The sequence below is a fragment of the Lepidochelys olivacea genome (assembly GCF_965140295.1).
Source record: "Lepidochelys olivacea isolate rLepOli2 genome assembly, chromosome: 22".
In the NCBI taxonomy this organism is placed as follows: Eukaryota; Metazoa; Chordata; order Testudines; family Cheloniidae; genus Lepidochelys; species Lepidochelys olivacea.
The window spans coordinates 12,918,140-12,931,290 of NC_140432.1; the positions used below are offsets into that span (position 1 = coordinate 12,918,140).

At 46.8% G+C, this 13,151-nt stretch overlaps 1 protein-coding gene across 4 annotated transcripts in view; it reads right to left on the bottom strand.

Annotated features, from left to right (window-relative positions):
* The window catches only part of GRAMD1B (GRAM domain containing 1B), a 226,579-nt gene that overhangs the window by 7,743 nt on the left and 205,685 nt on the right, over nucleotides 1-13,151 (bottom strand). For all 4 annotated transcript variants that reach the window (XM_084611625.1, XM_084611624.1, XM_084611626.1 and 1 more), the window contains 9 exons: nucleotides 11,439-11,625; nucleotides 10,893-11,036; nucleotides 9,813-9,931; nucleotides 7,373-7,515; nucleotides 6,440-6,543; nucleotides 5,795-5,998; nucleotides 5,466-5,556; nucleotides 2,188-2,295; nucleotides 412-529 (listed from right to left, as the gene is read on the bottom strand). In XM_084611625.1, the coding sequence (XP_084467751.1) occupies nucleotides 412-529; nucleotides 2,188-2,295; nucleotides 5,466-5,556; nucleotides 5,795-5,998; nucleotides 6,440-6,543; nucleotides 7,373-7,515; nucleotides 9,813-9,931; nucleotides 10,893-11,036; nucleotides 11,439-11,625 (1,218 nt within the window). The remainder of the gene's footprint in view (nucleotides 1-411; nucleotides 530-2,187; nucleotides 2,296-5,465; nucleotides 5,557-5,794; nucleotides 5,999-6,439; nucleotides 6,544-7,372; nucleotides 7,516-9,812; nucleotides 9,932-10,892; nucleotides 11,037-11,438; nucleotides 11,626-13,151) is intronic.

Below are 13,151 nucleotides of genomic sequence, written 5' to 3' on the forward strand. Positions count from 1 at the left end.
GCAGATCCCCTCCATCTTTAAGGTCTCACGTGGAAGACCTGCACTCAGTAAGCTGCATGGGAGTCAATTTGTCTATTCTACCATGGGACTGTGGAGAGCTGAGTGGATCAAACTGGGATGTGAACACCAAGCCTTCCAGACCTGATGCTACATCCACCGTCTGGCCTAGGATACTTGGTCAAGGAGAAGCTCTGGAATTCAGGATTGCTTTGAAGGTTTTAAAGCTTACCTGCTTGTGCTAGTCCTGTTTGAAGATGGGTCTGAAGGGTCATGATGTGCATGTGGGGACAGCTAGAGACAGTCTGGGTAGGTAAGGATCTAGACAGGCAGCAGGGTGGCTGTAGAAATGTTCCACCCAGTTTCATGTAATAGGAATTCCTGGGGTAAGTGGCTGGCGGATGCCGTTCTTACCTGGTCTAGAAGCATCACGGAGGATTTGATGATCTCACGCCATTTCTGCAGCTCTGTGTCATGATACTTCTGCTGAGACTCTAGTAACTGAGCCCATTCCGACTGAGACTGGGGTAACCTGCCAGGTGCACATAAAATACAAATGGTTTGGCTTTGGAGGAGCAAGGGGGTAAGAGTGATGTAGGGGAGTTCCTGGCTGCTGAGTAAAAGGATGTCATTGACGATTCACCTCAAAGCCAGAGCGTGCCCCCCACCCTCCCGTACTCCTTCATTCATAAAACTTCCACCCACCACAAATTGTCTTCCTTGGAAACCTCTGCCCAACCTCATCCTCAGTGAAGATGCTTTGAAATGAACATTTCCAGATGTATCCAGTGTTGTAGCTGTGTCTGTCCCAGGATATTAGAGACAGGGTGGGTGAGGTAATTCTTTTATTGGCCCAATTTCTGTTTGTGAGAGAGACAAGCTATGCATAATATCCACAAACAACTACGTGCGTGAAACCAGACAATCACTACGCTCTCGAATGAACTCAAACAGGAAAATGATAAAAGACAAATATGGGTGAATATTTTTCTCCAAGTGATCACGCTATATATGATCTATCAGTCCTCATCCTCAAAAAAAGTACACAACACTTTCAAAAGACGAACCTCAAAACTTAAATTCGTAACTTCGCTAGACACTAAAAATCATGGTCTTAATAAAGACACTGGATTTATGGCTTATTACAACAATCTGTAACCCCTTCACTCCCCTTTATGTCCTATGACTACAGGGATGTTAATAGGTCAGGTGATCAGGAATGGGCCCTTAGAATGGGCCCTTAGGGTGCTAACTGCTTAACGGTAAACTATTTGTTCAATTTTATATTTAGCTGTGACACTCTGAGTACCTTTCCCAGACCTGAAGAGCTCTTTATAGCTCAAAAGCATGTCTCTCTCACCAACAGAAGCTGAAAAATATTACTGCCCCCACCTTCTCCTTTTAAGGGGTTATATTTTTAGAAGCATCCAAGTGTCTCAAGAGATTGTCCCATTTTCAAAAATGTCCAAGGCACCTAGGAGATGAAGTCTCATTCAAATCAATGTTCCTAAGTCTCTTGAAAAATTTATCAATGATCATTTTAAGTTGCTTCAGTTCTGGCACTTTTGGGGAACACAGTGAAACTAGTGGATAGTTCCTCATATTCCCCTCTTCCTCCCCGCATACTTTACTAACGATATGCCCAAACAGGGTATCTTGGTCCAAAGATCTCACAATGCTCTGCACTCAATTAATTATACACTGCAGCGCCCAACCTGCATCCAGGTAAGGTAGGTACTGTTAACTGCGTTTTATAGACAGGGAAACTGAGCCACAGAGGGGAGAGGTAACAATACTTGCTTGAGGTCACACAAGAGAGTCAATAGCAAAGCCAGGAATGGAACACAGGAGTCCTGACTCCCTCTACATATTACACCACACGCCCTTTTCAGAGCCAAAAACAAGCACCAGGTGACCCTTGGCTCTCTGCCCTGTGCCGTAGCCATTGGAGAGTGCTACTCATCTAGCACAGTCTGTGGCAGGAAAGGCCTGATTCTCACCCTGCTCTCCCAGTGTAATCATCACTTGTTTGTTGCTTGTTCCAACCCAAATAATTTATCTTTCCTTCAGTGTGTAATGCTGGGAAAGAGGCAACTGGGCAGCTCTGGACTGTGGAGTTTTGGAAAAGCCACCCAAGTCCACACAAAGTAATAGTTAGTGAGGGACAAAGATAAATGAATGCAAAGTTACCTTTCCGGTAGCCGCAGGCCCTGCCATGCGGTGAGGGTCTGGGTGGTGTATTCCAACATCCAAAGTTTGTAGAACAGCATCATATTGAGAATTACCAACAGCACCAGACTGGGAAGGAGAAAAAAGACACTGGTGGAAACATCCCTGACTATATACACCATTCAAATCCCACCATAGAAAATGCCACGAAGGTCCCAGGGGCCTGGATGCCTTAGTCAGCTGATGGCAGTGGCAGTTTTGCCTGAATAAGAACTGGGTGACCAGGGCCAGAAACTTTAATTGAGAGAGAGAGAAAGAGACGAAGACAGAACTTCATGAACTAAACACAACTGAGGGCAGAGCATTGGGGAGACTGACAGATCAGAACAGACAACATACAGACCAAGGTTGGTGCATTAGGATTCCAGCTCAGCGGGTGACGAGTTCTATCGGACACTGAGAAAAGCAGGTGAAAAACACAAGAGTAAAGAGGTAAAAAAGAGACAGTACCTGAAACAAATCCTAATGGGAGCAGGGAAGAGAAAAGATGGAGGAGCTAGAGGTTAGAAACAGAGCAGCACAGGGATAGGAGGAATGTCTGGTGGATACATATAGTACACAGAAGGGAAGGAAAGGGAGGAGAGAGAAGGGAAGAAAACGGGAGCTGCATGGGTGTTTCTCTAAGGACAATGCTCTTCCTTCCCACGCTACACAGCAGAGGTTGGGTGGTACCTGCAGAGCAGCACACATGGAGCACCTGAACACGGTATTGTTCGGATTATAAATTCACATTTCAAGCTGCAAACCCCTCTTTCTCTATTTGCACCAAGCTGTGTGAGAGGAGCCTGACAGCACAGCATGCCAGCCACTGCTCTGACTTTATACAAGGTTGCCGCAACCTGGCATTTGCGGTCGTTATATCTATTAGGTGCATCAGCGGCTCAGATAAAAGATGCCAGCCAAGATGGGAGGCTTTTAATTACCGTGTTTGGGGCTGTCTGTGAACATCTCCACAGCCTCAGAACCAGTGGGCCAACCCCATTTCTCTGGGACAGGGTTCTGGCTAATGGCCATTGGCAAGATACAGCATTCTGAAAATATTACAAACACTTTGATCTCCAGTGCACCAGTTTGGAAGCAGATGCATTGGTAGCTTCTAAGTCCTTCCAATCAGACAGCTGTCCGGTAGCCTATGAACAGGGATTATTCTAAATTGATTTTTTTGTGCTTTCTTATCAAAACGATTGGATGTGCCAGGTCCATCCGTCAGAAAGTGTTTTGGTAGAGAAGGTACTGGAATGTCCAGCAGCAAACATCTGCCATGCTGCCAGATACACTAGGTCAGTCTAACAGCAGATATCTGCAGCACCGCCAAATGTGCATCTAGCAGAAGATGCCTACCATGGTGCCAGAGTTACTGAGCACATGCAGCAGGAAGTATCTGGCTTGCTGCTAGATGTACAAGCTCTGTGAGAAAGCTTCTCCAGCCTTATCTCAGTCAGGATCGGGAAGTGCAGAAAAAGAGGCACAGCAATTTAAAAAGTAAAATTAAAATGGTAAATTCAAATTTTCCCAACCTCTGAAAAGGCTGGTTGAGTTTGGGGCAAAAGATTGGGGTTGTTTTTGCTTTATTCAAGCTGGTTCAGCGGATCCTCTGTTATTAGGATCATGCTGCAGTGAGGGTAAGTCCCGAGGAAGATTTTCCTCTCTGCAGGTCACAATAAATCATTAATACTTTGTTGGGTACCTGTACAGTGCCTTTCCTCCAAAAAGTCATTTACACATGAGTGCATTAGCCTCCCCCACAGCCTCGGTGGCAGGTAGACATTAGGACTCCCATTTTACAGGTGGGTAAAATGGAGACCAAAAGAAGTCTTGTAGCTAGACCAAGCGTATCTGGATCATCTGTGCATTTGTAACGAACCCACCACTGTAGTAGCCATTGTGAAGTAAGTGGCAGAGACAGGACTAAAACCCAGCAGTACTGATTCTTAATAGCCTGCTATAACCATTGTACCAGCACACCCAGTTCTCACCCATCCCTCCCCCAACTTTTTATCTTCTAAGAAATCTCTTCCTAATGGGCTGGTTTCCTTCCAAGATGGAATTTCTCCCAAACCCAGAACCCAGAACATACATATTTGCAAGTAGCCAAGAAGGTTTCACTTCGGAATGTAATGAGAGAAAAACAGGTAGCAAACCAACTGGTCACATATAATAAAAACCAATGTACTGAACACATTGTTGTCGTAGTGTAGCACCTTTACCATTACCTTTACCAGTATAACAGTTTGCATGACAAATGCACCACATTTTCACTGTCCTGGGAACTGCTAGGTTGTTTGTATGTGGTACCAAGTAGGTAAATAAAAAAATTACAGTCTCTGCATAACTCGTGCAAAATCCTTAATTTGCAAAATGTCTAAACCAAGACGCTGGATGCAATAAAAAGAAGCTGTTTTATTCCTCGCTTTCCAAAAATGTTTCTGTTATTTACAATCCCTTCTCTTCAGTCATTATTTATGGGGTCTCATGTTCATATTAATTTCTCTGGCCCCTCATCTGCTTTTCCTCCATCGACTATAGATTTCCCCTTCCCGACACAGCCTGCCGTTTCCCCAGCACTCTGGTGAACAAAGCGTACTCTCAGGTTTCAGAGTAGCAGCCGTGTTAGTCTGTATTCACAAAAAAGAAAAGGAGTACTTGTGGCACCTTAGAGACTAACCAATTTATTTGAGCATAAACTTTCGTGAGCTACAGCCCGCTTCATCAGATGCACTCAGTGGATGCATCCGATGAAGTGAGCTGTAGCTCACGAAAGCTTATGCTCAAGTAAATTGGTTAGTCTCTAAGGTGCCACAAGTACTCCTTTTCTTAAAGCGTACTCTGTAGCTGAGTTACCTCCCGGGACTTCTAGGAATGTGTAGGAATGCAGGGTTCTGCCTGGCTGAGGGCAAGGTCAGGCCTGAGGGGAAGGGAGTGGGTTGAATAAAGAAAGAACCGGACAGCAGTCTGAGTCACAATGTTGCGATGTGGATCATCTCCAGCAGGAGCTGACCCAAACCTTTGATCAGAGCTAGAATTCAACTACACCACATGGAACATTTATGAGGTGTTTTTTAAACGGTTAATTTTTTTGCTTTTTGGGCAGCTTCTGCTGGAAATGATCCACATCTCAACATCGTGACTCAGACTCCTATCCGGTTCTTTCTTTATCCAACCCACTCCCTTCCCCCCAGAGACAGGAGAACCCAAGGAGAGAGACTGAGCAAGCCAGGAGGGCGTAAGGAGTCACTCACACACAGCTGATGACGACCAGCAGCTTGGAGACGCTCTGCAGATGGAAGCCACCAGAATTGTCCTCAGGGACATGCCGCGTCTGCGTGGAACCTGAGGGGAAGCATTTTGTCATGCATTTAAGTTATGACCTAGGAAGAGCTCAATTCCTATCCTCTCCACATTCCCAAATCCCTCTCCAACAATCGCACCCCAGGCTGTGATCCATTGGACCCCTACCTCCAAGAGGGGTCTAGCCCCCAGCCCCACTCCACCCCTGGCCCCCAGATTGGCCCGGCCCCATCCCATCACAATCCCTGAAGAGCCCAGCTCCCTGCTGGCAATTCCATACCTGCCACGTGCTTGATTCGATGCACAACCTCCTCATCTGTGGGGGTGGTGACGGGACTCAGCACCTCCTCCAAGTGTGGCACCCGCAGGTGGGCGTGGGGCCGTTTCCTTCGGCGCAACGTGGATTGTTTGCTCATCTTCTCTTTGGGGGATTGTCTGTGGATCTCCGCTAGGTACATGCTCTCGGTTTTGGTCAGTTCGCTCTCTGCAGTGAGTCAGGCAACGTGTTTAATATCAAGGGAAAATACCTGAGGGTCTCTCTGTACAAGGTCACTTTCACAGACGCTTGGGACCATAACAACACAGTTTCCACCCAGGGCGCCCACTGCCAAAGCAGGGCCCAGTGCTGGCAGCTCCAGAAGATGAAAGCACGCATGCCCATAATTCACTTGGCCGAATGTCAGGTTCATGCTAAAGCACTGAGCTCTCACTACCTGCACATTTTAATGGGCAGCGCTAAATGTGAAGTAATGACATCACCCAGCTCTGTCTAAAACCCAGCCACGGTAGCCGACCCTTGCTAGTCCGCTACTGGATCCCACACCACCAGACTGCCCGCCTGCAGGGATGCATGTGCACACCCCCTGATATCAACACACCACGGCCCCTTGGTAATGGCTGCAGTGTGAGTGACTGCAGCTCTCACCTAAATGACGGAAATAATCTTCTAGGCCACTCCAGAAGTTTTTCTCGATGAAGGATTTCACAAGTCCCCACGGCTGCTTCCTGTAGCGTAGCTCTGTAGAAACCCTGAGGGAAGAAAAGAACAAACCCAGTTCTTCCTGAGCGGTCACCTCCTAATCTTTGCCCCCTGGATGCAGTGGGAACGGGTGAACCCACAGCCTACAAACATTTGCTAAAGCAACTGAGTACGTGTTATTTCTCCCTCTTATGATTTTGATGGTGGCTCTGGCTGGGTCCTGAAATGCCAAACTGCTGCCTGTGGCCCATTCCTGAAAGCCTCTCCCTGTGGCAGTTCCTGTCAGCCCCTTTTCAAAACTCCCCTCCCCTGCAAGTTTGCACGTGTACTGGAACACACAGCCAAACACTAGGGCACTGATCCAAGCCCAGCCCAAACCTCCAAGGCTGCAGAATTGTACCCAGTACTAACTTGCTGGTAGCTCTGCTTCCCCACTTACCCTATGAATCTCTCACAGCCCTGTGCTCTCTGTCGGTGCCTCCCATTGCCCACAAGATTCAATTGATAGTACACAGCAGCTGTCCCTATGAACCATTTATTCCAAGAGAGGTTCTCTGGCTCTCGGCCACCTCCCAACACTAACCCACACTTTCTTTGCAGCAACTACACTGCCTGATCAAAGGCCAGTGGATTGGGTAGCCACCTCTCCTACCACTCTCAAGAGCTATGGGGAGGTTCTGCTTGCAAGGGTTAAGGTATAGGGGGCACAGACAGGCTTCTTGCAGTCTCTCCACCCTTCCCTTGTAAAGCAAAGGGCAGGAGTTCAAGTTTTCCTATTTGTAAAGTGCTTTGAGATCCTGGAGGAAAGTTGCTCTAGAGGGGCCAGTGGATGAGTATTTTTCTTCATCAACAAATCCACAGTCCCTCCGAGTACTGTACCTGAGTCGGCTTTTGTTTCTGGCGACACGCGTCAACGTGTAGCGATTAATGGTGTAGAAATAATCATGGTAGGGGACGTCGTGAGTTAGCACCTCTGCGTCTATCACGTAGCACTCGCTTTCTTGGCTGGCTTTGTACATTGTCTGCGCAAAGCGGAGAGGAGAGCACAGGGAAGTGGTTAGTCTGGTCAGAGCGAGGCCAGGGCAGAGCATGGCTCCTCACTGCAATCATGCAAAACATCTCATGCAGAGGTAAGAGCCACCTCTGTGATCCTTTTGTGTTAAGTTTTCCGTTAGCAGCTGAGTTTTCCTGGTGTGAATATTCATAAAAAAAGCCCACAAAATTTAAGCTCAAGTATTTCCCTATGGCAAATCTGAAATTGGAAATTTGATAATAATATTCCAAACTCAAGCAATTTTGGTTAGTTACACACCTAATCCCATCAGAAACAATATCCCAGCTGACTTATGTAACTGACCAATGCTAACGTTCCCCAATAAACTGGTTTCTGGCTCTTTATATTGTACAGAGGGAAGAATTTTGCAAATATTTGTAAACAACATAAATATCTGTTTCTTGGCATGAAGGCTAAGTAGCATTGCCCTACTGGATAGAATAATCAATTACTGCAGTCAGTGGGCCCAATTCTCTATTGCACTGTGCACTGCAAAATCATTTACACCAGTGCAAAATGAGTGTAAATCATTACCTCTCTGGGTTTGGTAGCACTTCAGAACAGCTTTGCACTGGTGGAAATGGCTACACAAGGTGCAGGACAACAGACAGTCTAGTCCATTTACTTTACAAGGTAACCTCATTACTTTAACAGAGGTGACTGTAAAGACCAGGGATTCTCCAGAGATTTCATAGGGCTTGTCTTCACTGCAAAGGTAACTCAAGTTACACTGTAATTTGAGTGTTGCCCCTAACTTGAGTCCCATCCACACAACAGAAACCCTTAACTCAAGTTTGGAGATGTTTTTAACTCAAGTTGTCCCATCGGAGGAGAGGAGATACAGGTTACAGATAAGTGAGCACAACACATTAGCTGCCAACGCATTACTCTGTGCAACTCAGGTGTCATTTTACAGTGGGGCCACGCTCTCTCGAGCTAGGCTAACTCAAGAGGAGTTAACTCTGCTGGGAAGACATGGACACCTCCCCTCCCATCATGATAATGCAGGCCACGTCCTCATCCACCAAGATAACACCTCTGTAGGAGCTTAAGCATTTGCTTAGGCAGGAAAACAACATGAAGGAAGGATCAAACCGTGTCAGATTCTCTGTAGAGTGTCAAGTATCAGAGGGGTAGCCGTGTTAGTCTGGATCTGTGAAAGCGGCGAAGAGTCCTGTGGCACCTTATAGACTAACAGACACATTGGAGCATAAGCTTTTGTGGGTGATAGGGATTCTTGCTTGCATATTTATACCTGCCTCTGGAAATTTCCACTACTTGCATCTGAAGAGGTGGGTATTCACCCACAAAAGCTTATGCTCCAATACGTCTGTTAGTCTATAAGGTGCCACAGGACTCTTTGCCGCTTTTGTAGAGTGACAAGTGCTTTGTCCCCTTGGGAATAAAATTATTTGCACTGGCTCCTTCTGCTCTTCATTTCATCTCCCCCTTTCCCCACTCTGCTCTGTGCCTCTCTCCCCCTACTCTGCCTTCCCACACCTGGCTGGCCCTCTTCTCCTTCCATCCTGCATATGCTTCCCTGTTGCATAGTCCTCTTCTTCACCTACAAATGCTTCCTTGCTGCTTGGGTTCCCATCTCTTCTGCCCTCCCAGGCAAGTTGTTCAGCCACACTGTCGTCTTCTCCCGCTGCTCCCCAGGGCATTCTTCCTGGCTGCCTCATTACTTTCTCTCTTGCTTGCCTGGATACTCTTCTCTTGGGCTGTGGCTGGCAACTCCAGTGCCACTGCAGGCTCTGGTCTCAAGGCAGAGCTACAGCTTCCTCCTATGTAGCTGCAGCTACTAAGTGAAGACAGCCAGACTGGCTCCTCTTCTGTGATTCCATCTGCTTTTACAGGCCTCTGGCTCTGAGCATTTCTATGCAATAAAGAGCCTAGACTCCTACACAGGCAGCTGGAAAGAGGAGGAGCTACCTCCATGTGACCCACCTGCTCCCTAATGACCACTAGCAAGTCGCCCCACAGGCTGTACTTTGGGAACCACTGGTGCAGACAGTGGCTTTGCTGTTTAATTAGGCTGTTTGTTCTGGGAACAGTTTTCCCTTCACCTGGAAATTCCCAGTCACTTCCCTGTAGCACAAATTAGCTATTAGAATTTGCAATGATAATGAGTGGCAAATTAATAACAGAGGAAGCCATGCAGGGGAGAGAGCGAGAGTGAGAGAGCACATGCACATCCCAGAGCCCGGGGTATTAAAATAAGTCTCTGATCAGTCTCTGTCACCTTCCTATTCTGCTTCCACGTACCTGAGTCTCGGTGACAGTAGCAGTTTTCGGGGCGAGAGGGTTGGTGAGGGTGATCGTGTACAGGATTGCTCTGCTCTGATTGCCGTTTTCTTCCTTCTTCCAAGGATGAAAGATAATATCTTGGAAAGGAAAGGCCACCGAGTTAGAATCTTGAATTGACAGAGGTGTGGGAAGCTATCCATACACCCAGACCCAACAGGATTGGCCCTCATTGCTCCCCTCTTTGGCCGGCTTGAGACTCAGAGGACTGAAATGGACCATGGAGACTGAAGACCTCTCCCTCCCCTAGCCATGGCCTCTCCAAGGACAGAGACACACTAATGTGGACAGGCTGGGGAAGCTGCTGACTGTCCCACAGATACACCAGAACATCGTTCTCCAGGGCTGTCAATCCTGCACCCTCTGACAGTGCTCACATTCACTTCATTTATCTATTTTTTTTTTTTAATAAAAGAGTTTTGTGTTGACCTTTCCAACCACCATACTTTTCCAGTCCTGTGAGGCTGCCAGTTGGGGTACAGGCAGAAAACATGTAGAAAGAGGCTCACTGTAGCATTGCTTTAGCTTTAGAAATGCCTGAGGAATTCCAAGGTCTGGTTTCTCTCCCCTTGTCCAGCATCAGGGATAGGGTCAGGGGGTCTCTCTGTCTTCCCACATGACGATGTTAGAGCTACAGTAAAAACATGGACTGCACTACACCAAGGATCACTCCCTGCCTGGGCTCCAGACTGTGCTACTCTGTGATGTGCTAGGCTTTGCATGAGGAGGCAGAGATGCTTTCTACTGGTAACCTGGTGCCTGGAGCTGGGTGTGTGATCAAGGGTGGGCTGACCTTAAATGGAGCCTGGAACTGCCAAAGACTTCAGGACTCCCATTGGTACCGCCAGCCCAGCCAGCCTCATCCTCCAGGTACACTTGTGGCAGCAACAGCATTACGCTAAGTTGTGCCTCTAAGCTGCGCGCTCCAGACCAACATGCAGAGGCCCCCTTCTGCATTGCCCTTAGCTCCTAGCGCTCAGAGGATGCTGCCTGAATCAGCTGCTGGGCGTGGGGCCTGTGCTAGGATGGTGCATGGCTCACCGGAGAACCGACGCTGTTCCATGAAATCTCTCTGGAACTGGGAGTCAGTGAAGAGCAGGTCATACAGTTTGTCCACGCTGAAACTGAACACCTCATTCATGTACTGCCGGCCATTCAGATCCTCGTAAAAGGCCTGAACTTCTCCTGCAGGGAGACAGAGATGGGTGAACGTGCTGCTGGCCTTCAGGCCAAAGAACGCTGCACCAGGCTCAAAGGCTCCCCTTTTGCAGTGCCAGGACAGTACCACTGACAGTCTGGGAAAGGAGACGAGCCCAAAGGAGACACAGCTGGTTCCCTTTCTTTTAATGCCCCCAGGGCAATGACCATAACATTAGTAGTGTAATTCACCCCATGGAGTTATTTCCTTTCATCTGGCCCACGATGCTGAGTTGCTGGTGTCTTCCTGGTGCGAAAGAACACGAAAGACCTCATGGATCCAGTAAAGGAGGGTAGCACAGTATCCCCACCAACACCTCCAATTGGGAAAGATAGCACCAGTGCATCATGGGACACCACAGGACAGCAATACCTGCCATCACTGCCCACCTTCGTCATGGGTCTCTGACGAGTCGCTGAGCTCCGTTGGAATGTCCTCATTGTCGTTGAAGTCCAGGGAAGGGGAGTTCACCGGGGTGATGATCTCTATCTTGTCTCCAATGATGTTTTCAAGGGTGAGTTCCTTCTCAAGGGGACTCTCCACCAACTCCTCCTCCTCCGGAAGCATCCCGTCAAACTGGGAGGGGGACAGAGTGCAAGAAAGCCAATCAGGATGCCACCACAGAGAACTATGCAATGCAATTTTGACACACATATGCCCCCTATCAGTTAAAATTCCCACTGGCATAGCTCTCTCTCTGAGACACAGACACCCTACAGGTCAAAGACTAGAGGAGCCCAGAGGACAAGCAGTCTTCCAGGTTGGGGCTGAGCAATGGGCAAACCACCTATCCTCATAAAAAAAGTTAAATTATAGAAGCACAACAAGGTAGCCATTCCTGCAAACCGCATGATATACAAGGATGGGGAGCCATGCTCCTGCCCAAAGTGACATCTGATGGTGTGGGAAGGGTTCATATTAGGGCTCTCAAGCAATTAAAAAAATGTATCACGATTAATCGCGCTGTTAAACAATAACAGAATACCATTTATTTAAATAGCTTTTGGATGTGTTCTACATTTTCAAATATATTGATTTCAATTACAACACAGAATAAAAAGTGCACTGTGCTCACTTTGTATTTATTTTTGATTACAAGTATTTGCACTGTAAAAAAACAAAAGAAACAGTATTTTTCAATTCACCTAATACAAGTACTGTAGTGCAATCTCTTTATCATGAAAGTTGAACTTACAAATGTAGAATTATATAAAAAAAACCTGCATTCAAAAATAAAATAATGTAAAATTTTAGAGCCTGCAAGTCCACTCAGTCCTACTTCTTGCTCAGCCAATCACTCGGACAAACAAGTTTGTTTACATTTGCAGGAGATAATGCTGCCCACTTCTTCTTTACAATATCATCTGAAAGTGAGAACAGGCGTTCTCATGGCACTGTTGTAGCCGGCGTCACAAGATATTTATGTGCCAGATGCTCTAAAGATTCATATGTCCCTTCATGCTTCAATAACCATTCCAGGGGACGTAAGTCCATGATGATGACCGGTTCTGTTTGATAACGATCCAAACCAGTGACCGAGGCATGTTCATTTTCATTATGAGAGTCAGATGCCATCAGAAGAAAGTTGATTTTCCTTTTTGGTGGTTTGGGTTCTGTAGTTTCCGCATCAGAGTGTTGCTCTTTTAAGACTTCTGAAAGCATGCTCCATACCTCGTCCCTCTCAGATTTTGGAAGGCACTTCAAATACTTAAACCTTGAGTTGAGTGCTATATCTATCCTTAGAAATCTCACATTGGTACCTTCTTTGTGTTGTGTGAAATCTGCAGTGAAAGTGTTCTTAAAATGAACAACATGTGCTGGGTCATCATCGGAGACTGCTGTAACATTAAATGTATGACAAAATGTGGGTAAAACAGAGCAGGGGACATGCAATTCTCCCCCAAGGAGTTCAGTCACAAATTTAATTAACACATCATTTTTTTAACGAGTGTCATCAGCATGGAAGCATCCTCTGGAATGGTGGCTGAAGCATGAAGGGGCATACAAATGTTTGGCATATCTGGCACGTAAATACCTTGCAATATTGGCTACAAAAGCACCATGCAAATGCCTTTTCTCACTTTCTGGTGACAGTGTAAAAA